Below are 24,753 nucleotides of genomic sequence, written 5' to 3'. Positions count from 1 at the left end.
GCTTTAATTTTATTTTAGATCTACTGTACACTGTTCTTATTTGGTTGTCCAGAGTAGGCCTACATGATTGTCGATCATACATGCTGATAACAGGTAAGGGGAAAATGACAACGTTAAAGTGTTTTTTGCTAACTATAAACCCCAGTTAAACTACAGTAATTATAAACACTTCCCACATCATTTGAATCAGTTACTTTTTTAAAGATAATACAATTATACATGTACAACTAAAAAGACACAGAGCACACATTTGGGCAGTGGGACCTTTACACGGTACACAAAATTCAACAACGAAAACAGATATCTGATTCATTACTTGCAAAGATTAAAGGATAACAATAAACTTTACTAAAACTGCTTGTGACAAAATGTCTGCGGACATACAATACAATTACAGGCAATAATAATCAAATGTGTGTATTTTCAAAGTCATTATGGTTTTTAAACTGGCTTTAATATTGTTGTTGATCTACTGTACACTGCTCTGATTTGGGTGTGCAGAGTAGGCCTACATGAAAGTCTAACAATAACAATAACATCATAAAAACCAAGACAATAAAATAGTTTAAAGTAAGCAACATTTTTTATTGAAAAAACTTAAAGAGTTCACAGAGAGCATCCAAGCACATAAACATGAAAGTAAACCAAACTTAATGGAATGTTACAGAACTGTGTAAGAAAGAAATCGTAGACATCACAGATTTACATCAAACTTACATTGATCCCTTTAATAATTTCTACTTTTATTGCTCAGTGAGCGTTTTATTTAAACAGTTTTGCATCTATTTCATGCAAATTGTGTAATTGGTTGTTCATTACTTTCACGTGACCCAGAAGGCCAATGACTAATTAACTTCTACAGGTTTGTCAGTTTATGTACATGGTGGAATACATAAAGTGCTTCACTGCCAGAAAGAGGTTTGTTATTAGCAATACCAATTCTGTAAGGTTCCCTTTAAAGTACTGGTAGATTATTGAAGTCAGAATAAACAAGCAAATATCTACAACAAGTCATAACAAAGCATTGGAAGCAAATTATTAAATACAAGTAGTATTTCGAAACAGAGGATATAAACTTTAAATAATACATGGGTACTTTTTACTAGTCTTTGGGGATAAGCAAACATTGATTGATATTGAGGCAGTCTTGTGGTGTTGTATCTAGATAGATCCAGGCTAGTTAGATGCAGGGTATACTTTTGGTAACTAGTTAAAGATAACTTAAACATACTATGTATAAGGAGCACTGAAGAACAGTTTATAGTAGGTAAAACAAAGTGTGTAAAACAACTATGAAGCAGTCAAGTTTTAGAGAAAGACGTAATTTTCACCCCAAATTTCTGGAAATATTATTACACAAGGGCTTGAGGTATGAAGCCTCTCTCTAGGCATCTGATAGCACACAATTGTATGCAACTAATGTGGGTTTTTCTGTCATTATTTTGTTGCAAAATACTTGTCTTTGACACTTTACTGCAAGTGTAACCTGCCTTTAAGGAGTAACCATTACACTAAGAAGCACCTTTCACCTAGTGTCTACATACAGAAAGGCATCATCATGGTCCCAATTTAGGATGGGTTGAAAATTTAAAAATAAATTATAATTATGCCTTTAACTTGCTTTTGCCAAAACACATCAGTAATACCAAGAGATTAAAAGTTGCCCCAAAGAAGTGATTGCCGAAACTCAAGATGGTTTGAAAATTATAAAAACACATGTACTACAGTCCTGTAGTATGTGGTCATTTTAAATTTCTGGGTCAACATTTCAAGTGCAATTAGACGGTGCAGGAGTAGGGTCGAATGAGCAACCTTTCTGTGTGAGGACTTGGCTTAATGCACAACACTTTGGGAATTACAACTTTTTACCAAAATGTTGCGTCGTAACTTTTGCCGAAACACATTGATAATACCGAGAATATAAAATTTGCAGAGTTCAAATTTTAAGGGAGAAGCCCGCAACAAGTGATCGCAGCAAATCAGCACATAAGTCTGTAAATTACTTCAATGAAAGCAGTTCTCTCCAGTGTTTTTTTTATAAACTGCACTTGCTTTGGGATTTAATGTTCCAACTTTTGATTTTGTATCCAAAGAAGCTAAACAATGGTTTTGTTTTATATGCAAAACAACAACAGATTAAATGTAAACAACAACACAGTCAACGTTTAAGGAACTTAGAATAACAAAGTCCAAGTTTAAGCGTCCACATCTCTTAATTCTCAAGTGCACAGATCCAAGCTGGCAGGGGGTTTCACAGAACGCCCCAAGTCAGTTTTTGTTTCAACACCTGGTTTTTTCTGATCCATTTTGTCCAGAATTGCTGGAGTTGGGGTGATCTCATGACTTTAATGATGATGCTCCAAAGGAACAGGGAATCCCAGGTGTGCTATAAGTGTGTGAACTACAGTAAACTGCAGTCGAGTCGTACTCTAACCCGGTCACTCTTTGCAATGTGTTATATACCAGGGTGACCAAGTTTTTTTTCACTTTGACCTGGGCACTTTAGGGCACAAATCCATACAGGCTTACCTGGTCGAAGAGTAGGTGTTTCTCACACATCGAGTCTGCATTTAATGGAGTGCTGTTTTGTCATATTGATAGAAATTTTCCTTTCTGCGTTCTTTAGAGTGATGGCACACCTGGCACGAATGTTTTTGGTGGACAGGAAGGGGTGTTCTCAATCGTTGTTTCATCAGTAGCTCACTAGGGGATGTATAGGCAAGCCTTGTGTACAGTAGGCATATTGTCTGATAAGCAATCCTCATCTGCTTGCTGGGCTCGGTCGATGTCACAGAGGGATTACGAAGTTGAAGGCAGTGCATGTATCACAGAACATTCAAAATTCTCGATCTGTGCAATGAGCACGATGTCAGGATTTTATGGGAGACCGACTGGAGCTCGTAAGAGTGCATCAACGGTAAATTGATGCTGTACGCATCAATCTTAGATGAAACCGTAGAATGCATGGAGCCACTTTGTAAAATTCAGTTGTGCCTAGTATAGGGACCAGAGGCTCACCATCGGTCTCTACTGGGAGGTGTAATCCCAGAATGGATTCATTGAATTGCACTTCTTAAACTACTGTTGGTGTGTGCTTGGCACTGAGGTACACAACTTTGTGGTGTCCCCTTCTCCGACAGTTAGCACCAGTTGAATCTAATTACATACCAATGTTCTGACACAGGGTTATTGTTAGGGGGAAACGATTACCAAAAGTGTTAGGATTATAAATTATGATTACCAAAAGTGTTAGGGGTTACCATTACCATAAAGGGTTAGGGTTACCATATACAATAAGGGTTAGTTATTGGTTAGTTAGGGTGTGTCAGAACACTTGGTATGTAATCAAACTCAACTGGTACTATCTGTCAGAGAAGGGGACACTACAAAGTCGTGTGCCTCAGTGCCAAGCACACATCAACAGAAGTCCATGAAGTGAAGTTCAACAAATCCATTCTGGGATTTCACCTCGCAGTAAAGACCGATCATAAGTCTCCAGTTCCTTCACAAAGCACAAATGAACTTCACAAAAATGCTTCCATGCATTGTACAATTTTATCTCAAATTGACGCACAAGCATCAACGTACTGCCGATGCACTCTCACAAACTCCAGTATGTAGGCCAGAAAAAACCAACATCACACCTACTGCAGAGAACAACAATTCCATATCTTCTGAAACAGCATGCACAGTGGAGGTCCTTTTGCACAACTTTTGTTGAAAGATGCACTGTTGCTGCTGGCATCTAACAATTCTTGGTAGAATGAGTGGCGAGACGTTTTCTGCAGTTTGTGGCTAAGTTCGACGCACAACTCCGTTTGACCCTGTCCCTTCAGATGTGATGTTCCCGTCTTCATTGTTGTCCCCTCACTATAACAAATAAGCCGTTTGAAGAAATAAAACATGTTAAAAAGATCAATTATTTAAACAACATTCTCTGGCACATTCTCTGCAATACTGTAAAAAGTCTGAGAGTGCCCACCCTCCTCTTTGTAATCTAAAATAAATTACCATTTGAAAAAGATCCAGACTTACTGGTGCTTCAGCTACCATGATGGCAAGACCACTTTAGATTCAAGGTAACCATGTTACCATTTTTAAGGCATAGTTTCATTCAAAAATTCATTCATTCGGTAAAGGTTTATTTTAAATCAATTTGAAAGCAAAGGCTGAATTGAGTGACTACAGAGAATAATTCAAATTCAACGGTTGAACAATGAGCAGTCATATCCAACTGATCCACATTTAATTCTCTTTTGCGACAAGTTGTTAAGCTGTGTTGCCTCAAGTTATCTTGTGACTTTTAAATTTGACATAAGAATCTAGTTTTTCTTCAAACTCAAAGAGAAAACAAACGATCGTAAATCAAACAGAGAACAAAGAAACTAACTTACCAATCCAACTGTGGCAAGAGTCTCATCTTCTGTACCGTCTATAGGGTCATCAGCGCTAAACCAAGCTGTCAAAGTACCAGTGTGGCAAACAGGATCGGTGTCAATTCTGTAAAACAATGTTACAAAAGTCAGCAATGCAGGTCAGATTTATTCATGTAACAAGCACTACCACCGACCAATAGACATCAATCTAATCCAAACATTATGGAGTGTCAAATAACTTGCTTCCATATTACAACACACTTGTGTTTGTAACACTAACTCTACTTCAATGTACCACAAAGACCAACTTATCACTGCAGTGAGTCTACAGAGCTCTCAAAGAAACAAATGTGTAGTAGGGGGTTTTGTCTCTGACATTGTACCAGTCCAACAACCACGCTCCATACTGAAGCATTATGTTTATTATAACCCCAAATTTCTACGCTAGAGGGTGTAGCCGGGGATCACACTCAAAAGTTCTATGAGTAACCTGGGAACGGCATTAAGCTTAGGCAATCACCTTCAAGGGGTGCAATTTTTCTTTATTCAAATGGCTATATGGTTGCTGTTGTGTGGCTCATTACTGGCACCCCGAGCAAAGACAATGTGTAGACAGGGAGAGCGCAAATATAGCTAGATAGCTCAGTTGGTTGGCACAGCATGTTAAAACAGGAGCTTGTTGGTTCGAATCCTGTTCTTATAACTTTTTTGTTCGTTCCAAAACTATTTCAAATAATCAACCAGTCAGTTTTCCTTGTTAGAGCAGCTATTTTTCAGAAGAAAATGAATAAGGGCATTCTAAATGATCAGGGGGGGATTTCACAAAGAGTTAGGACTAGTCTTATCTCGAGTTAGGACCAGTTACTCGTCCTAACTTAGGACTATCCATGCAATTGGTATATCTCGTAGGACTAGTCCTATGTTAGGACTGGTCCTAACTCTTTGTGAAATCGACCCCTGTGAACTATTTGAGTAAGTTCCTTGAATCTTAACTTAAATGAAGACTGTAATACTTACATATCCTGTATGTCCACTTGAATCACTGAGAAGATCAGCTTGAAGTACTCAGATGTCCCTGTGGCAACTACATCTATACATCTGAGCTTCTGTCTTCCCCTTTTCCTCCTTCCATGTTTCAGTGACCAGGTGATAAGCTGAGAGACAGGTTCTTTGACGTTTCTGTACAAGGGCCTTGAGAGTATCAGACGATGCTGTTGTAGTTTAGTAGAGAGTTTTGGTTTAGTGCCAAACAGTTCGGTTTTTATCACATAACTGGAACAGAAGTGGTGTATAGCTGAGGTTCTGTCTTCCCAGTTTCCCTCCTTCCATGTTTCGGTGACCAGGTGATAAGCTGAGAGACACTAGTTCTTGATGTGTCTGTACCAGTGCCTTGTGAGTATCAGACGATGCTGTTGTATTTTAGCAGAGAGTTTTGGTTCATTGCCAAACAGTTTGGTTTTTATCACATAACTGGAACACAAGTGGTGTATAGCTGAGCTTCTGTCTTCCCCTTTTCCTCCTTCCATGTTTCGATGACCAGGTGATAAGCTGAGAGACACTAGTTCTTTGATGTGTCTGTACGAGTGCCTAATTGTGAGTATCAGATGATGTTGTGGCATTTAATGGAGAGTTTTGGTTCCTCGCCATGCCGGCACAAAGTGGTTTGTGGTCTGCCTCGTGAACAGTGACCTTGAGTAGGGGGCCCATACGTGTAGCACAAGCTTGTAAACACTGCTCAACTCAGCGTGTCTGAGACAGTGACCTTCTTATCTCACTTTTCTCGGTGCTAAACTCTCGGAAGTCCAACGTAGAGTTCCAGGTTTGTGACATGTGAACTTGGTACTGAGCACTTGCTGTTGTTGTTTAGTCCAGATGCATTGACAATGTGGTCAAGGTACTGCCACATTTTTCAATAAGTGTAAGTCGATTGATTATTCCCATGTCCTGTAAGTATTGAAGAGATGCTCTCACTCGACTGTCCTACGATCTGAGTTACAAGCACCTCATCCATATAACGGATGACTCAATCAAGGTCCTCCAGGATCAAAAAAATTATATGCTGCAAATTGTCGCTTGTTGTTTTGCTAAGCAATATAAACGTTTCAGGTCCTCGATGATGAACAAACTTTCTCTGATTTGTTTACGTCGATACTGTTGTGGGATAAAGTTGTTCAGAAGACAGTCGCATAAGTTTGGCCACAACACACCACACGAAACCAATATTATAAAAACTATTTTAGTTTTGTGTTTAGCTTCAATCTCAAAGAAGAATTTATAACAATTTTTACTGCAACTTGCCTTAAATACACTGGACGCTATTGGTAATTGTCAAAAACAAGTCTTCTCACTTGGTTTATCTCCACATACATGTATGCATTCAACAAACCTGAAGTTGCAAGATAATGAAAGAAAAAACACCTTGGTCACACGAAGTTGTGTGCTTTCAGATGCTTGATTTCGAGACCTCAAATTCTAAACTTGAGGTCTACCAAAATCAAATTCGTTGAAAATTATTTCTTTCTCGAAAACTACGTCACTTCAGAGGGAGCCGTTTCTCACCATGGATATATATAATATCAACCTCTCCCCAATACTCATTACCAAGTAAGGGTTTAAATGCTAATAACTATTTTGAGTAATTACCAATAGTGTCTACTGCCTTTGCAGGAGGATGGCAAGAAATTCACTACAGTGAAGCTTCTTGGCATCAGAGGGCACTGCCGAGTTTTGGTCAACTGGTCAAGCTCAAGGGAGAGGAGACTCTTTGCTTGGAAGTCAAACATCAACATTTGGATAACTTTCCGTATGGAGCCACCACCTTTACACTCATTTTTACAAACAGGGATATGTCATTTAGGTAAATTAGAAACTATATTATTTCATATCGAATGAAAAAGTGGTGGCACCATACGGAAACTTTTCCGGATTGAGGAACTGTTTGTAAAATTGTAATTAAATTATGGATTTCTTCGCCCGCTGAAATGTATAATCAGCCACGTTTCACGATCATGGAACTTACCAATCGAATGTTTCTGTACTTTTGCCACTGGAAATTGCTGGCACAAATCACTTTAAAGTTTTGGTGGAAAAAAAAATCAACTTTGATTTTCACGAACCACAATATTATTGTGCTTGATTGTCGGGTTCCCTCATCAACAGGGTTTGATTATGATCTATAAATGGGGACCAGACTGATTTACTCAGCGCGCTCATTTATGGTTTGCGCATAAGGGTGTGAGATGCGCACCTAGATATTAGTTTATACAACACTTTTTTGTTGATCTCGCTCGGCGCGATGGGCAAATCTGTTGTGGATTGCGCAGTAAACAGAGCGCAATCAAGGTGGTTTCTCCCTATGTCAATGACGGAAATCCCAGTTGCTGGCTTTTTAAATGTACCGCTCAAACAACACATACCATACAACAAACATAAAATTATTCGGTGGCATTTTCATTGTTTGTTAGCACGCTACAGATAGGAATCAACTCACCATAATAATTTGTGATGATTCTAGCAACGAAATCTTCCATCAAAACTGGGGAAAAAAACTAGAAAGCTAATCGTCTAGGAAAACAGTGGTCTCACTCGGCTGAGGTTTTTCTTGCAGTTGTTTGGCGCGAAACCGTCGATGCGAAACCGTTGGTGCGCAACATTGAAACGGATTGGCATTGTGCTATTATGAACTGCTGGTAGCCTGTCTCAAGGGTAGACTTTCAAAACGGTACCAGTCGATCACTGCGTGTGTAATAAGGATCCGAAGTATTTATTTAGTTCATCTTATTTTAACCAGCCCGAGGGGGGGGGGGGGGGTACGGGTATCCCAATCGGTCAATAGGGGCACTGGACAGCTGTCCCTGGATAGGCCTAGGACCTACTCACAATAAAATACACAAGAAATACAGTACATACAGCAAGAAATTACCTGTTAGTAATACATATATATTTTATTTAGACGAAGTATTAAGTCTGGAATAATGGCTAGGAGTAAAACAAAACACAACAAAAACAAACCAAGACAATTATTCCAAAAGACAAAGGGCATTAATACAACTTCTACCCCGTGGAAATCACTCGAGTGAGCCCTGACATGACAAGAGCTAAACGACGATGATCACTCACCCTCTCGTGGTGACGCCATGCACCTAGTGCCAGCCAAGTTAGTGACCTACTCGACAAGCATGAGGGCACTTGGGACTGACCCGAGTGAGCCCCGGGAATGACGTCAAAGCTATTAGAACTTGCACCGGGGGGAAGACCGGGGTCGACCCAGGGAAGCTAATCGAATGCACCCTGATCGCTTGTTGTATGTAGGCAATAAAAATATCAGTCATCGCAGTACGTAGACTCGCTACACTGCTTTGAGCATGTTCTTCCTCAGAATTGCTTGTGTTTGCTGATAATGGTGACTATTGTACAACGACCGTTTCACAATGTGTTATTCTTCTGCCCAATTTCATCAAGCGTGTAAGGACAAAAACTTGCTACTTAGCATAATACTGCTGAGCCAATTGCCAGTGAAAATTGCCAGTGAAAATTCGGTGGTGCCAGTGTCAAATGCAATTGTGTCCGCCATGCAATAGTGTCCGCTACAGACACTTTTGCATATGCAATCGTGTCCGGGGCAATGCAAAAACCGTCCGGCGGACATGTACATGACATGCAGGTGCGCATGCACTGAACCAACAATCAGCACGAATATTCACGTATTTTGTGACTGCAGCGTATACCAAACGGCCGAACATTTCCCATGTCATTCTTGGCATGCACTTAGCTTGTAAAAAACTAGGCGAACGTGTTTCGTCGACCAAGGACGTTTAATTTACTGCAAGGAGGGTTTTGCACGGGGCGGACACAACTGCATATGCAGCAGCGTCCGGGCGGACACAATTGCATATGCAAAACCGTCCGGCGGACATTATTGCATATGCAATAATGTCCTCAGGATAGTATTGCATAGAGGACATGATTGCATGCGACACCGGCCCCACTATATTTTTTGCTTAACGCAAGACATTTTTTCAAGCAGTAATTATTTTGCTTGAAATCGGGCGCTGTTCAACGGTGAATTCTCTGTTTTCGTTCAGCATATACGTTTGTTTTGTTTAAAATCTCAACTTTTTGGAAATTCATTGGAAGTATGCTAGTCCCTACTGCTTTTTGTGACTCTGTTGGTGTTGTCACATTATAAATTCAGACAAAAAGAAAACAATAATGTCTGCCAACTCTATTGCATAATATTGTTGTTTATAAAAAAAAACAGTTTGGTGTTAGTTTTGAATATTTGTTATGTGACAACACCCATTGTGTCAATAACACACAAGAGACGACCAGAGTCGAGACCACACCGGTGATGTGTCTCAGGGAATTCTGTCACCAGAAGACTCTGTCCCCCATTATTGGAAATTGAGGATGATTCAAAAGAGGGCGCTATCAGAAGAAGCTCGTACACAGTTTCGGGGATTCAGAATTTCCTGCCACACCTTTTCAGGACACTCTCCCACAAAATATATTTACACCTGTCCCCGCAAGCTTACTATTAATTGTTTATAGTTTCTTCCTAAACCATGCAAGGCTTCAAACAATACTTACACAAGTTTTTGAAGTTTGTTGGCCTATAAAACATAGGTTAATGAACTCACTCATAGCCTCGGATATGTTGAAGGACAAAAAACCGTAAGTAAAGATGTCTCCTCGACAAACTCTCGCCTGTACCTCCCTTCGGGAGCTTGTTACGAGTTGAAAATAGTTGACCGAACGTGTCACAGCCGTGCAATTTCACAATCACGTATACCCTTGCGGCTACTCGACTTACGCGTATACATCATGACGGAATCAAGGTGAGCAAAGCTACACAAAAGTAAACCCCGCCGGGTTCATTCAAAGATGCTGCGATGATGGACTCGTAATCACAGATCAACAAAGATGCGGGTGGGATGTGGATGAACTCCACTAGGACTAGAAGGCGACGGGGGAGGTTATTTCTGGTATTATTATGAAGCTACAAAAACCACGAGGGAGTTTAAGTCATTTTCAGTACAAGTCTGTTTTTTCCACGCAATTATACTCAAGGACCAATATTGTGATTGTAATTCTAGCAAGATGCGTTATTAGGATAGCGGAAGGGGGGCGTTATACCCAAATTATTGGAAGAAATCAATTGTGTGGGATGGGGAGTCCTCTTAAAAGGCACTGGCCACTATTGCTAATTACTCAAAATAATTGTTAGCATATCAACTTATTTGGTAACGAGCAATGGAGAGCTGTTGATAGTATAAACTATTGTAAGAAACGGCTCCCTCTGATGTAACGCAGTTTTCGAGAAAGAAGTAATTTTCCACCAAAATATTTGAGTTTGATCTCGAGACATCAGAATTCGATTTTTAGGCCCCGAAATCAAGCATCTGAAAGCACAATTCGTTTTTTGTTTTACTTAGATTATTATCTCGCAACTTCGACGACCGAGTGAGCTCAAATGTTCACAGGATTGTTTTTTGTGCATTTGTTGAGATACACCAAGTGAGAAGACTGGTCTTTGATATACCAAAGGTGTCCAGTGTCTTTAATAAACCAATCTGAAGCAAAAGTGAGTAGCTATTTGGTCAGGTGTATTTTTGGCAGAAACGAGTTGGATGAACATTGAATCTACTTAAACGGGAAATGAAACATTGTTTCAAGTTTTAAGGCACACACCATCAACATTTTTTTCAAGAATTTATCCGGTCTGGCGTTTTCGAAAACCCACAAAACAGCTTGGCAGGAAGCTTTTGCTCGTTCATATTAGGCTTATTGCAACTGAAACATGGGTTGCTCTTGAGGTATTCAAATAATATTTCCATGTGATCTTGAATTACAAAACAAGTAAGCTTGCCAGACTTGGAATAGATTTGATTTCAAGTCTGAGATCGTGGTTATTTATCAGCATCAGGCACGCAAAACTCTCCCACAGATGACCAAACGCGACGGAGGTTAATCCACAAGAGGGCGCTATTTCACGCACAGTTGGCTTTCGGTTTTCGACTAAAAGCCACGACCATCACAGGGCAATTCCAGACTTGAAAGTAAGGTCAGCACTAACTGTGTTTTATCAAAGGCGCATTTAATTGGTGTTCATTATCACTCTTCTATTTTACATTCAAGAACCACATGACGATAGCGTGCTGGAAGTGTCGTGGCCGAGCGGTTAAGAGCACCGAATTCAAACTCTGGTGTTTCTGATCAGCAGAGTGTGGGTTCGAACCCCCAGCCGTGACACTGTGTCCTTGAGCAAGACACTTAACCATTGCTTCGTCCTTCGGATGGGACGTAAAGCCGTTGGTCCCATGTGTTGTGTAACGCATGTAAAAGAACCCAGTGCACTTATCGAAAAGAGAAGGGGTTCGCCCCGGTGTTCCTGGTTGTGGCTACTTAATGCGCCGTAGCACCTTGTAAACCCTTATAAGGTGCTAAATAATTGGGTCTCAGAATTCATCACTGCAATAACCTATCTTTCTGAAAGTTTGTATATACTCAGCGCCTTGAGTACCTTGTTTGGTAGATACGTGCGCTATATAAGACTTCGATATTATTATTATTATTGTTGAGTTGCGTGATGTTAGGTGTGCATGGTTTTACTAAAACAACGTGAGAACGTCTTGAAGTAAGACTAAGGCTGACTCCAAAAGTAAGTACTTTAGACGTTAGAAAATTATCAATGCCTTACCCAGGGCCCTATTTCATATAGAGCAGCTTAAGAACATCAAGTGGCTTAGCACAGCAAAATAGTGCTTACCAAGAAATCAAGTTAGGGATACAATCATGTTCCAGTACTGGTATCCTGCTCACTTGTTCTTAGCACGAAATGGTTTGGCAACGTTTTTCTGCCTAAGCCATGGAATTGTGCCCTAATCTCTCAACTCAGAGACAGTCAGCATAAAAATACGCAGTAATAATTTGAACCTTACCGATTATCAGTGATTGAACAAAGCCTGACCCTAAGAGAGTCAGGACAACGTGGTATGTGTCAAAACTACCAACGTTTACAGCTTGAACCAAATAGGGTCAGCATACCAGGTGCGGTAGCTTTATCAGAACTACCAACTGTACACAATCTTGACCCCTATACAGAGTCAGGAAACCCATTTCTAAAATACCATGCAGCGTGTACAACGCCTGATCCAAAGAGGGTCAGCATATAAAGGGCCAAATTCGGGAAGTTTCTCAGATTGTGTATTCCAGTTAGGGATTATTCTTCGTGCGTGGACATACCCGCTCCAGATTTTCGGCGATATCTCAAAATCGCGAGCTCACAGTTTAATCAATTTTATAGTGTATAGACGATGTGACCTGTGACATCACATGTTTACATAAGAGCCACAAAGCCTGGACTTCCTGCAGGCACAATTTGTACACAGCCTAATGGAAGGAAACATAAAATCTTATATTTCATGGAGATTGCACTGCCCAATATTGTTAGTCAATTCTTTTGATATGATAAAAGGGGGTGCATCTCAAAACTGAATGTCCAGCTTTTACTTTCATTGGTTTTATGTGGAAACTATGACAAACAAAATAATGTCAACTATCCCATACAATGACCAGTGCAGTATCTTGCCTGCCAGAGTAGCCAAAGCATGTACACAAATAGGTCACACTTATTGTAAACAAAGTTCACATGGTCTATAGGCCTACAAAAATGGGATTCAAACAATCGAACAGTTCCAAAAACCAACGGTAACCTTTGCCAATAACATTTTGATTAGTTTTCGTTGGAATCAATGTCCGGATCCGTTTTGTGTCTGACAACAAAATTGTTATCCGTAGGCCCTTTTCGAAACCACGACTTCGGCTTTGGATTCGGCAAGGCTAGCTTGGCCCCGCGGTTGTTTTGTTAAAAATTGTGCATGCTTTGCGTGCGCGCTCAGGGCTTCAGACGAGAGAACTGTGCCTGAAGCCGAATCCAAGGCCAAAGCCGTGGTTCCGAAAAGGGCTATACGGTAGAGTCACTCCTGAGGACCAAATAGGAGCTCCCGGGGGAGTCACAGCTGTGGCTCGGTAAAAGATTGGGCCAATCCAATCAGTGAAAAGGTCTGCAAAGAAATGCTGAGTGTACTCCATGATAGCTGTATAGCAATTATCGATATACATGTACTAAGCGGCTTTATACGGGTCACTTACCCCACAATTCAACTGCTCTTGGTAAATTGATTCAAATCACTCTTTCTAAATTCGGTCATAAAATTGCATTTATTGTCGGTTGCATTTCATATAGTTTTATATTTCTTTCCAATGATTTGTTTCATGTTTTTCCTAAACGCACTCAATTTTATTCACGATTATCTTTTGCTGAACTCCATAATTATTTTGCTAAAATCACCATTGATGTTAAGTTTGCATCGGGGTTAATGAATATTCATGTTGGTTTTACCCTTATACACCGATGTGTGTAAGCACTGTATACTCCGTACTTTCCCAAGTTCTGTGAAAAAAAAGTCACAGGCATATAACTCTATGGTATGCACTCCTGTTCTTGTTTCGATACAGCAATTAATAAGTTTATCCGCATCACTTGCGTTGAGACGAAAGCCGGGCCGACAACCTCATGGCCGATCTTCTAATCAGCGCCGGTCAACCCAGACATCGGGCAGTCGCCGTAAATTTCAACGTCCCATCAGCTCAAACTGCTACTCTCTGGGCTCCAATCTATCCCTTGATTGCTTTATCTTACGGTATAAAGTTGCAAATTAACAAGGTAGGTTTTTTTTTATAGGAAGATTGCATCGTTATCGACGCTGTTGTTTTCGACAGACACCGACAGAATTATTGTTTGAGGAAGCAAACCGCACCTGTTAGTGGGTGCGTTCGTTTAGCTTCCCTGGGTCGACCCCGGTGTGTTGCGTTTTTTTCCCCCCCAGGACGAACGTGTGCGGATAATTACCCACGTTCGTCCTGGAAAAAACCCACCACACACCAGGGTCGACTCAGGGAAGCTAAACGAACGCACCCAGTGTCAAGTCCTCTAAAGCTTTTTCTCACTACACTATTTCCCATGGGTGTACCAGGGAAATAACGTCGTCCCAGGGAATTCTGTTCGCCGGAGAATCTGTCCCCGTATGAAAAATTACCATGGGCTTAAGGAGGATGATTCAAAAGAGGGCGCTATCACAAGAAGTTTTTGTGGACACAGTTTACCATGATGGGGGACAGAATCTCCTGCCACACCGGCCTTTCCCCCGGTATACCCCCGGTCTGCCCCGAAAACAGGGGAACAGCAACCCCTGCTCCGGAGAAGGGGTAAGTGGTAACCCGATGGTTTCGTGAAACGTGCACCCAGAACCCCGTTGAATAGGGAGGCAGTGTGAAAAAACGCCGGGTTATAAACCGTGGGATGAAAAGGTTCCGGGCCTCCAGAGGGCAGTGTTCCAAGGGAAAAGAGCTGTGAAAAGAGCTTAAAGTCGGGATCAAGAAAAAAACATCAAATCTCGTGACCTATACTCACATTCCCAAAAGGAGACAAAAGCCTCAAAACATTGATATCTGGTCGTGTTCTTATTTCGTTGGGCCCACATGCGTCACATGAACAAAGTGGAGTGTTTATTAAGCCAATGGAACACCCAGTTCAAACATCTTGAATTTATACATGTGCTTCGTGGAGCTAGCTTGGAGGAGCGAACATCATGCATAGTTCAAGTAGTGCACTCTGCAGAAGGTCCCTGTCCCAACAAAGCAGTGTCATTAATTTTAATCATATTTCGACCAATCTTTTTGCGACTTGTAATGAAAATTATTAGAAAAAACACACGCCATGACTGTCGGTCAGACGAGGAAAACCAATTATTGTTATTTTGACCTGTATAAGCTGCCAAAAGCACTACTGGGGGGGGGGGGGGGGCACAGGGATGTGTTTTTTTGGGGGGGTAACCTCCCCCTTCGCGCTAAGTTTCGTTGCAATTCTTTACAAAAAAAATCAAAAACCTACTCCCTTCTGACGACGCATAACCTCTAAACGTGTTCACTTGAAAGAGAAACAACCCATATTCTATCCATTTAGGGCAGACCTGATTCTCCATTCTGGACACGATTGTGTTACGTTCGTTAGAAAACCGTAAAATGAAAGAGGTCAGTGGTGACTTCCATTAACCGTTAATATTGTCCTTTCTGTATAGGATTTTATTCATAAAACAGACACTTAAAACGGGGCCGATTCGTCTAAAATTGCTTATTCTAGTACCATAAATAACTGATAACAATTATCGAATACAATTAGCATGTAATCCACCATAATGGTCTCTTATAATGAGGTTATTAGTGTTATTCGTTGAATTTGTAAAAGACTAAGGCAAATTTAGACCCTCACATAAATTTTCCACAAGATTGCCTATATCCTTTGATAATGATGTATAATGGAGGGATACATAATGCATGCAGCTGTCCAACCTCGACCGAGGAGAAAGCATTCGATTGATGGCGGACGAATTTCAATTAGAGCAAATTCCTGTCGAAAACGGAGCAATTGACATTCAGGAAATGTACGGAGTGCAGTTGGAGCATGTCTTGAAAAGCAGCCAGATCCATCTCGGTTCAGATTGTATGCGAAGACCCACCTGTTTTTGCGAGTGTCAAGGCAGAAAGCTATTCAATTTCAGAGTTGACTTATAGGTCGAATCGTACAAGGGCTACCGCGCTCAATCCGTCAAATTAAAAAACACCGGACCCACCCCCTCCCCCCTTTTCAGAATTTGTTTTCGAACGAAGACGAGACATGCGTGACAGGTAATAATGTCTAGTTTTATTTTATGGTTAAAATAATGCACCCTTTCATTATTTTATGATTGTTTGGGTAAAGGCAAACCGTAGCCCCCACCAAAAAGACAAGTTTTTAAATTCCAGGGAACGAAACATCAACTCGAGGAAACTTTGTAATTGTGTTTGTTGAGACCTAATTATCTTGAGGAAAAGAAAACGAAGCTTGAGAAAGAAAACCCCAAAACAACGCCAAAACGGAACAGAACACATGAATTTTCCTCGTTTGTGTTTAAGCCTGATCTGACATAATATTTCTTCAAGTTCTTGAGATAGTGATTTCATGTTTTCATATCATAATGAAGAATAATAAATGAATGAATGAAATGAGTCACAAAACGAGAGGATCATATTGAACTTCAGTACCAATTGAAACTAAATCACTTTCATGCAACATACGGGAGTTCATCCCAAACTGGCGCATAATGTTTTTTCCACACATATTTTTAGTATTATTCTTATAGAAGGTGCGTGCTTATAGACGTTAATCACGAAGCAGCCATTTTTATTTTTTCCCATTGATACAAACGCAACCAAACCGAGGCTTGAATAACAAAATAGTCTGGTTCTAATTGCAAAAGCATTATTAACATTCATTTTTGTTATCCGATACGAGGAACATACCCAAATGTAGGCGGCATGATAAAAGGTCTATACATTGTATAGGTGCTCATCCGTCACACAGGGCCGAAGACAATAGCATTAAGCTCAACGTAAATTGCTTCGAAATTCACTGGCTATGGGATTATTCAGAAGCCTCGCAAAGCCCATCTGGATTTTAAAGGTAATCATTTCTAAAGTGAATTTTCTTTTGTGTCATCACCTCGATACAAGGACAGATGTACACACTGTAATTGGCCATCAGCGATAGATAAATTTCGAGGGGAATAGTATAATGACGCGCAATACACAATGCAGGTGCAAATTTATCCCCTAATGATGTTGCCAGTGTATAAATAAACGCATATGTTATAGAAAACGCACAATTAAATTGATTTCCCACAGGACATTCACCATTGTATGTAGAGTAATGACTTAATTAGTTGTCTGCCCCAACGCATCAAAATGAGTGAGAATAATTTGTGTCTGCTTTAGGCCTGTGTTGGATTACAATGTATGTAAAAGCAATCATGGCCCAATTTCATGGCTCTGCTTACCGTAAGCAGATAATCGGCGCTTACGGAAGCAGGGAATTATGTGCTTATGGCAAGCGTATTTCATGGGTTAGCGGCGAATTTCTGCGCATGTGTGCTCCACACGTTACTAGGCATTCTACGCTTACAAGGCTATAGCGCAGAAATTCGGCGCTTGCACGTAAGGTGTAAGCGGGGAATCGTGATCGTAAGCGCAGAATTCGGCGCTAAGCAGAGCCATGTTGGGCCCTGGTGTAATGATACCAAACATTTTGGTAATCAAATAATGGATTGGACTTTCGGAGAAACACCATTGGGCATTAATCATAATATACATTCTTCCACCATAAAGCAGATTTGAAAACAATATTAATACATGTAGATTTTTATAAAGTGCTTTATCACAGCCCGAAGGGCGTATTAAAGCGCTTCTGACTTTATTACTCAAGGTCTTTGGGTCATCTATTTTCTTTCTTTAACCATCTCTGCTCCGTGGGGATTATACAACCGGTGATGCGAGTTACCGCACTCCAAGCTAATCATTCACAAAACCATCTCTGCCGGCCCTCACAGGTACCCATTTTCTTGCTCATGACAGTCCCGGGACTTGAACCCAAATCCCGAGGACTAAAACCACCAGAAGTTGAGTCCAATGCTTTTAGTTTTATCCGCTCCCACGACACCCCAATAAACATCACTTTCAAATTAGCATTGTAGAGACTATGAACAACTAAAAGAGAGAGAATCACTGATTACAGAAGAATAGCAACATGGCTATTGTCTTATCTGACACAACGATGGCGTCACCACTATTATTAGTTCACAATGAGAGATCTATTAATTACCCAAAGAATGTTCCGCGTCATTAGGTAACAGAGAGGATTTGAACAAAACTAGTATTTCATCGACTACACCAGTATTTCAGACAGGAATGGTTCTTTGGGGAATGGTAGGCCAACTGGTTTAAATGTTAAAATCAATAGATTTTCAGATATTTTGATGATTTACCAAATATCGAATAATACCAAATATTGTATTTCGAATAATATCATAAGAGGGCGCTATGGACCATGTGTATAGACCTTATCGCAAATACTCTGTACGCGCACAATATACGTGGAATGAGGTACATGCTGGTCGAGCTAGCTATCAAATTTGATCACTAGCTAGACCAGCATGCACCTCATTCGACAGTTTGCGCTTGCGCAATGGTATTTGCGAAAAGGTCTATGGGACTGACGACAAACCAGGGCGTCAACATAACGGCCACCAATTAGATGTGGATCGATAGGCGGTATCAATTAATACGAACACGATTTATAACTCACTACAGAAGTCAGATTCAGGGTCTGGCACAATCTATCATTTGAAATGAATGGTGTAATTATGGCAAATGTGTGTCAATTTCAAAGAGCCTCTGGGAACGGTATAAAACAGACGAGAGAAGCGGTCTGGCTACAGCCACACAATTAAGCAGGTAATAATGTAACCGAGCCCGTGGGCAGGGCACATTAAAGCCATTATACACTTTCGGCACAGACAAAACAAAAGTTCACGGATTTACAAATAACTTAGAGGGTTTACAGAAGGTAATGGTGAAAGACTTATCTTGAAATATTATTCCATGAAATGCTTTACTTTTCGAGAAAACATTAGAACAATTATCAATTCTCGTTGTCGAGAATTACGGATTTATTTTAAACTCATATCATGACACGGCTAAACGTGCGGAAACAAGGGTGGGTTTTCCCTGTTATTTTCTCCCGACTCCGATGACCGATTGAGCCTAAATTTTCACAGGTTTGTTATTTGATATAGAAGTTGTGATACACGAAGTGTGGGGCCTTGGACAATAATGTTTACCGAAAGTGTCCAATGGCTTTAAACTGGCGAGTGACTGGTAAACACTTAACCATTGCTGCAACGAGTTCCACCACTTAACTGTTGCTGTCTGAGTTTCTGGGCTAATATTCCGTTGATATTTTCTAGGTCTTGTGTTTCCAATGGAAAGCTCTAACGAGGCCAAACACCATAGGCGGTTCGGTGTAGAAAAGCAGAATATTCCACTGTAGGCTCTAGGCATAATCGGCTAGTAAGTAACTCATATGATCAGAAACAAACGAGGGCCAAAGGATATTATCTCTGCCCATGAACCTTCTTTTTGGCATGTTCTTCTTCTTATTTTGTGAGGGGAGGTGTTCCGCGTGCCTTCAACGAGTCGGCAATTGCTTTTGTTCAACCCAGTCTAAATTGACAAAGAAATCAATCTACATTTACAATATGCTATAACGAATATCACAAATAATAATACAAACATTGATAGAGTGCCCTTTGCAAAAGTTTCAAATCACTGTACAAAAACGTCGGAGAATAAACACCAAAATATAGTAACGTATATAAGAACAACATGGCTTTGAAGGATTCAGTAGATGATATAAGAGAAATAAAGAAGATGTTTAGAGTGTTCTACCAGTAAACAGCAGGATTGGGGATTTCCAGTTTTTACTAAGTAGCTGAATAAATTTGTTGATTCACAATGAACTCGTCATCTAGTATCGATATTTCCATTTCGTGTATTTACCACGTACATGGTGACTACGTTCACTGATAGTGATATGTTCCTAGACGGGAGAGTGACTGCACGACGCTCTAATGAATATTGATCAGTGAAAGTCACCAGCAGAACACACGTAACCGATGACATGCCATGTTGTCAATGGTTCCCTCACACACGCGTGTCCATAAAAGCAGTAGGCCAACTACGGCCGTCATTCGGAACCTAGCCAGCTAGCGAGACGGGCGACTCAGACACGGTCGCGGGCGGCAAGAGGGGGTTCCGTTTTTGGCACGTTCCGGCTCCGCAATTTCTCAAATTAACCTGGATTCTAGGATCAACTGTCGATATCGACGTGCCACAATATGTGCATGGATCCATCGCTGTCAAGTGCAGAATCGTACTACCATGCTGCTATGTGTTTTTTGTAAACATCTTGTCGAGTGCACTCAGCATGCGGAGAGAGGAGAGTTGCCGCCTTTATTCACCAAGAAATATGTCTCTGTTCTAACTGTTTTCGTTCACACGTTTATATGATTTCCTGCTCGATCAAATACGACTGTTCAGTTGTTTTGCTCTTTACCAACTCACTGGAAACGGTCTGTCTCAAAATGCACAGAAGACGACTTACGTTAAGAACAGAAACTTTGATTATGAAGAGTTAAAAGTGTGGTGAGTCATCAAGGAAGTTTGGAATCTCAAACACTATTTTGCATTCATACTTTAAAAGGAAAGTTGAGTACCTTTGGCAAAATGGATTGCATGGATACAGCCTCGGATAGTTTCTCCACCAATTGTTCTTTGGAGAATTGTACAGAAGAGGAGACTACGAAGTCGGTGACCCAAATTCGAGATTGGGTGGCGGGAATTTTCCTTCTGATCGTCTGCATAACGGGTCTGATTGGCAACAGCATGGTCATCTTTGTGGTGCTACGCTACGCCAAAATGAAAACCGTCACCAATTTGTACATCTTGAATCTGGCCATAGCCGATGACCTGTTTATGATCGCCCTTGTGTTTCTGTCTATTGCTACCCTGGCTGGTAACAATTGGATATTCGGCCCCGTTCTGTGCCATGTGGTCTTCGCAATTGACGGTCTCAACCAGTTTACCAGCGTGTTTTGCCTGACCGCCATGAGCATGGATCGCTACGTTGCCGTATGCCACGCTCGAAGGGTCCGCGGGTATCGGACTCTTCGCCTGGCAATCTGCGTGAACTTCGGCGTATGGTTCCTAGCCCTTGCCGCTGCCAGCCCGATGAATATAGTGACACGGTACACCGTTTACAACGGTACACCACTGTGTTATTTCAATTTCGAGTCTGTATTCGGTAAAGACGCCGTCGTCATAACTCAGAAACTGTTCATGATTTACACGACTTTGATGGGACTTGTTATTCCTTTAGTCATCATTTCCGTGTGCTATTCGAGCATTGTGGTGCGCCTCAAGAAATTAGGAACCCGCACGGGAAAGATGAAGAAATCACGAAAGGTAAACCGTCTAGTGTTTTTCGTAGTGCTCGCCTTCTTCATGTGTTGGTGGCCGTTTTATGTATGGCGAACTATAGTGGTGTTTGTACCGTGCCTTGGGCAACAGTGGTTTAATGGCCTCGTACTTGACTTTACGATGTGTTTGGGTTACCTTAACAGCTGTGCAAATCCACTCCTCTACGGATTCCTTAGCGGGAACTTCAAAAAGAGTTTCCGTAAAGTGTGGAACTGTACACAGGAAACGGAGATACAAAACGGTCAACGCCGTGCCCCGGCCCATCCTATGTAATGTTTGATCACAATCGATTTATGTTACGGAAAAAGTTGACTTGTCTTGATAATATATCTCGCCAAGACATCTTATTTTGTGGAATAAGTCGAGTTGGCATGATACTGAATCTCACCAAGACGACCCATTTAATTATAAGAATTCGACTTGTCTAAAGAGTTAATTCGCCTAAACGTCATCTAAGAAGCCGACTCTGCCGTCGATTTCACCAAACAATTTCTAACTTAAAGCCATTGGACCCTTTCGGTACAGAAAAGAAAAAAAAGTTCACAGATTTACAAATAACTTACAGGGTTTACAGAAGGTAGTGGTGAAAGACTTCTCTTGAAATATTTGTCCATGAAATGCTTTACTTTTTGAGAAAACAGTAAAACAATATCAATTCTCGATAGCGAGAATTACGGATTTATTTTAAACACATGTCATGACACGGCGAAACGTGCGGATACAAGGGTGGGTTTCCCCGTTATTTTCTCCCGACTCCGATGACCGATTGAGCCTAAATTTCCACAGGTCTGTTATTTTATATATAAGTTGTGATACACGAAGTGTGGGCCTTGGACAATACTGTTTACCGAAAGTGTCCAATGGTTTTAAGGAATAATCTTAGGACTTAGGACGAGTTAAGTTCCATATCCAACGTTAGGATTCATTGAACCCATCCTAACTCGAGATGGGAATCAAGGGATTAATCCCAGCGTTTTGTGAAATCGGCTGCAGTTTATGTAAGTCGTCTTTGCGAGATATCGGGACGAGTTGGTATCATAGTTTCAGTATAGTTAAAGGCAGTGGACACTATTGGTAATTACTCAAAATAATTATCAGCTAAAAACCTCACTTGGTAACGAGTAATGGGGAGAGGTTGGTAATATAAAACATTGTGAGAAACGGCTCCCTCTGAAGTGACGTAGTTTTCGAGAAAGCACTAATTATCCACGAATTTGATTTCGAGACCTCAAGTAGAATTTGAGGTCTCGAAATCAAGCATCTGAAAGCACACAACTTCGTGTGACAAGGGTGTTTTTTTCTTTCAAAGTTATCTCGCAACTCCGACGACCAATCGAGCTCAAATTTTCATAGGTTTGTTATTTTATGCATATGTTGAGATACACCAAGTGAGGAGACTGGTCTTTGACAATAACCAATAGTGTATATTGTCTTTAACTCGGCTATAGATGATCTCGTTATGTGGACAATTAGTGACGCGGCACTCCTGAAGCCGGTAGGGCGTGTCCAAATGAATAGCTTCAGCAACGGCTATGACGGGAACGCCCAAAAGTGGCACTCTCTTAATTACAGCAAACGGCCGTAGCCGTAGCTGCAGCCAAAGTTGCTAGCTTCGGACACGGCAGTATTAAAGGTAATGGACACTATTAGTAATTACTCTAAATAATTATTGCCATAAAACCTTTCTTGGTGACGAGTAATGGGAGAGGTTAGTGGTATAAAACATTGTGAGAAACGGCTCCCTACGAAGTGCCATAGTTTTCGAGAAAGAAGTAAATTTCCACGAATTTGATTTCGAGACCTCAGATTTAGAACTTGAGGTCTCAAAATCAAGCATCTAAACGCATACAACTTAGTGTGACAAGGGTGTTTTTTTCCTTTCATTATTATCTCGCAAGTTCGATGACCGATTGAGCTCAAATTTTCACAGGTTTGTTATGTTATGCATATGTTAAGATACACCAACTGTGAAGGCTAGTCTTGGACAATTACCAATAGTGTCCACTGCCTTTAAAACAACATTCAATGCATTGCATCAAAGAATATTAATGTCGGTGAAAAAATATTAGAATGGATAGCCAATATTGTACAAACTGTGTACCCCGTTTATTTAACTAGAAGGGCAGATTTTAAAGCTTTGCGTCCAATGCGTTAACATTTAACCGGCTCCCATTAAAGGTTTTTCTTTTGAAACCTGGTGGATGTAATGTTTGTAATATGTTATCTAGATTCATTTCTATGCAATGATGATTTGACAAGAATGTTATTAATGACAATTTTCTTTGGACAGTGTTAAATGTAGTCCATCATGTTGGAACATCTAGTGAAATTTCCAATATGAAGAGCCGTTGTAAACTTTACTGCGGTTGATTATCATTTTTTGTAGATCATTCCATTCTAAAAATGGACATTTCATCAATCGTTTTCTATTTAAAAAATAACGCTCTTTCAAGCCTCTAAAAATCAACCCCGAAGTTACCTATTAAAATGCATCGGTGCTCATGTTTTCGATAAATCATTTCACAAAAGCGGTTATTCCGAATTATCTCACGAATGCAGACGAACCTCTCCGAATCTTACGAAGTTCCCCGAATACACCATTCTCCAAAAGGTTTACTTCCCACTAATAGCAAGCAGGGCTACCCTCTTTTCCGGAAAATTTACTTGATTACATTGACAAAACAAAATGCTCAATTTTGAAAGAAAAAAATAAAATATAAAATTACCTCTTAATATGACAGGATCGTTGATATAGCAGAACAGCAAAACAACGAAACTGTGACAAGGGTGTTTTTTTTTTCTTTCATTTTTATCTCGCACCTTCGACGACCAATTGAGCTCAAATTTTCACAGGTTTGTGATTTTATGCCTGTTGAGATACACCAAGTGTTCGAAGACTGGTCTTTGACAATTACCAATAGTGTCCAGTGTCTTTAATATGACGTTTGACTGTACACAAAACAAATGAGTATAAGAAGCAGAAAACAGTACATGCTGTACGAAAACTTGTTTTGTTCCTTTAAATGTAATTGATGTCTTGAAATAGCGGTGATAAGACACTCATAATAATGTGATTTTTGTGGTCACAATTTTGTAGAGGAAACGGCACAGTAGATGCACAACGGTATAATTCACGCGATCGGTTTTTTGAAGAAGAAACATTCTAGCTGGTAGATGGTCTTAACATACACAAACATATCCTTGTTAGATGTTTGTGCATTAAAGCTTTCTGACCCGCATTTTTATGTTCTTGAGAAAAAAAATGCTTGTGCAAATTTGTGCACATTCCAATGAGGCTAAGCCCTTGTGAATACATCGTGGGAAGGAACCAAATTAATTTGTCAATCAGATTTTCCATGTGAATGAAGTGAGCACACGATCACGATGTCATCTTTGCTGTTTAGGA

The 24,753-nt window shown here is 40.5% G+C and overlaps 1 protein-coding gene and 1 long non-coding RNA gene across 3 annotated transcripts; one reads left to right on the top strand and one right to left on the bottom strand.

Annotated features, from left to right (window-relative positions):
* Positions 1 to 3,136: 3,136 nt before the first annotated feature.
* Positions 3,137 to 7,995, bottom strand: LOC117294888. 2 transcript variants are annotated; one of them, XR_004519583.1, is made up of 4 exons: positions 7,867 to 7,995; positions 5,394 to 6,527; positions 4,395 to 4,500; positions 3,137 to 3,870 (listed from the first exon to the last, which is right to left on the bottom strand). It is a non-coding gene; the product is annotated as an uncharacterized LOC117294888 (long non-coding RNA). The 2 variants fall into 2 exon arrangements; XR_004519582.1 differs by lacking the exon at positions 7,867 to 7,995 and adding an exon at positions 7,396 to 7,493.
* Positions 7,996 to 20,029: 12,034 nt separating this feature from the next.
* LOC117294825 (somatostatin receptor type 2-like) lies at positions 20,030 to 21,866 on the top strand. Its single transcript, XM_033777361.1, has one exon. It carries the CDS (start codon positions 20,595 to 20,597, stop codon positions 21,618 to 21,620), a length of 1,026 nt encoding a protein of 341 aa, XP_033633252.1. The 5' UTR covers positions 20,030 to 20,594; the 3' UTR covers positions 21,621 to 21,866.
* The last annotated feature ends 2,887 nt before the right edge of the window (positions 21,867 to 24,753 follow it).

Source organism: Asterias rubens, chromosome 9, assembly GCF_902459465.1.
Source record: "Asterias rubens chromosome 9, eAstRub1.3, whole genome shotgun sequence".
NCBI classification, from domain to species: domain Eukaryota; kingdom Metazoa; phylum Echinodermata; class Asteroidea; order Forcipulatida; family Asteriidae; genus Asterias; species Asterias rubens.
The sequence above is the reverse complement of the archived record's forward strand: the minus strand, read 5'-3'. Positions and strand labels throughout refer to the sequence as shown.

Bases quoted from the DNA above. Each gene is read 5' to 3' on its own strand.
- LOC117294825 (XM_033777361.1), top strand. From the start codon at position 20,595: ATGGATTGCATGGATACAGCCTCGGATAGTTTCTCCACCAATTGTTCT.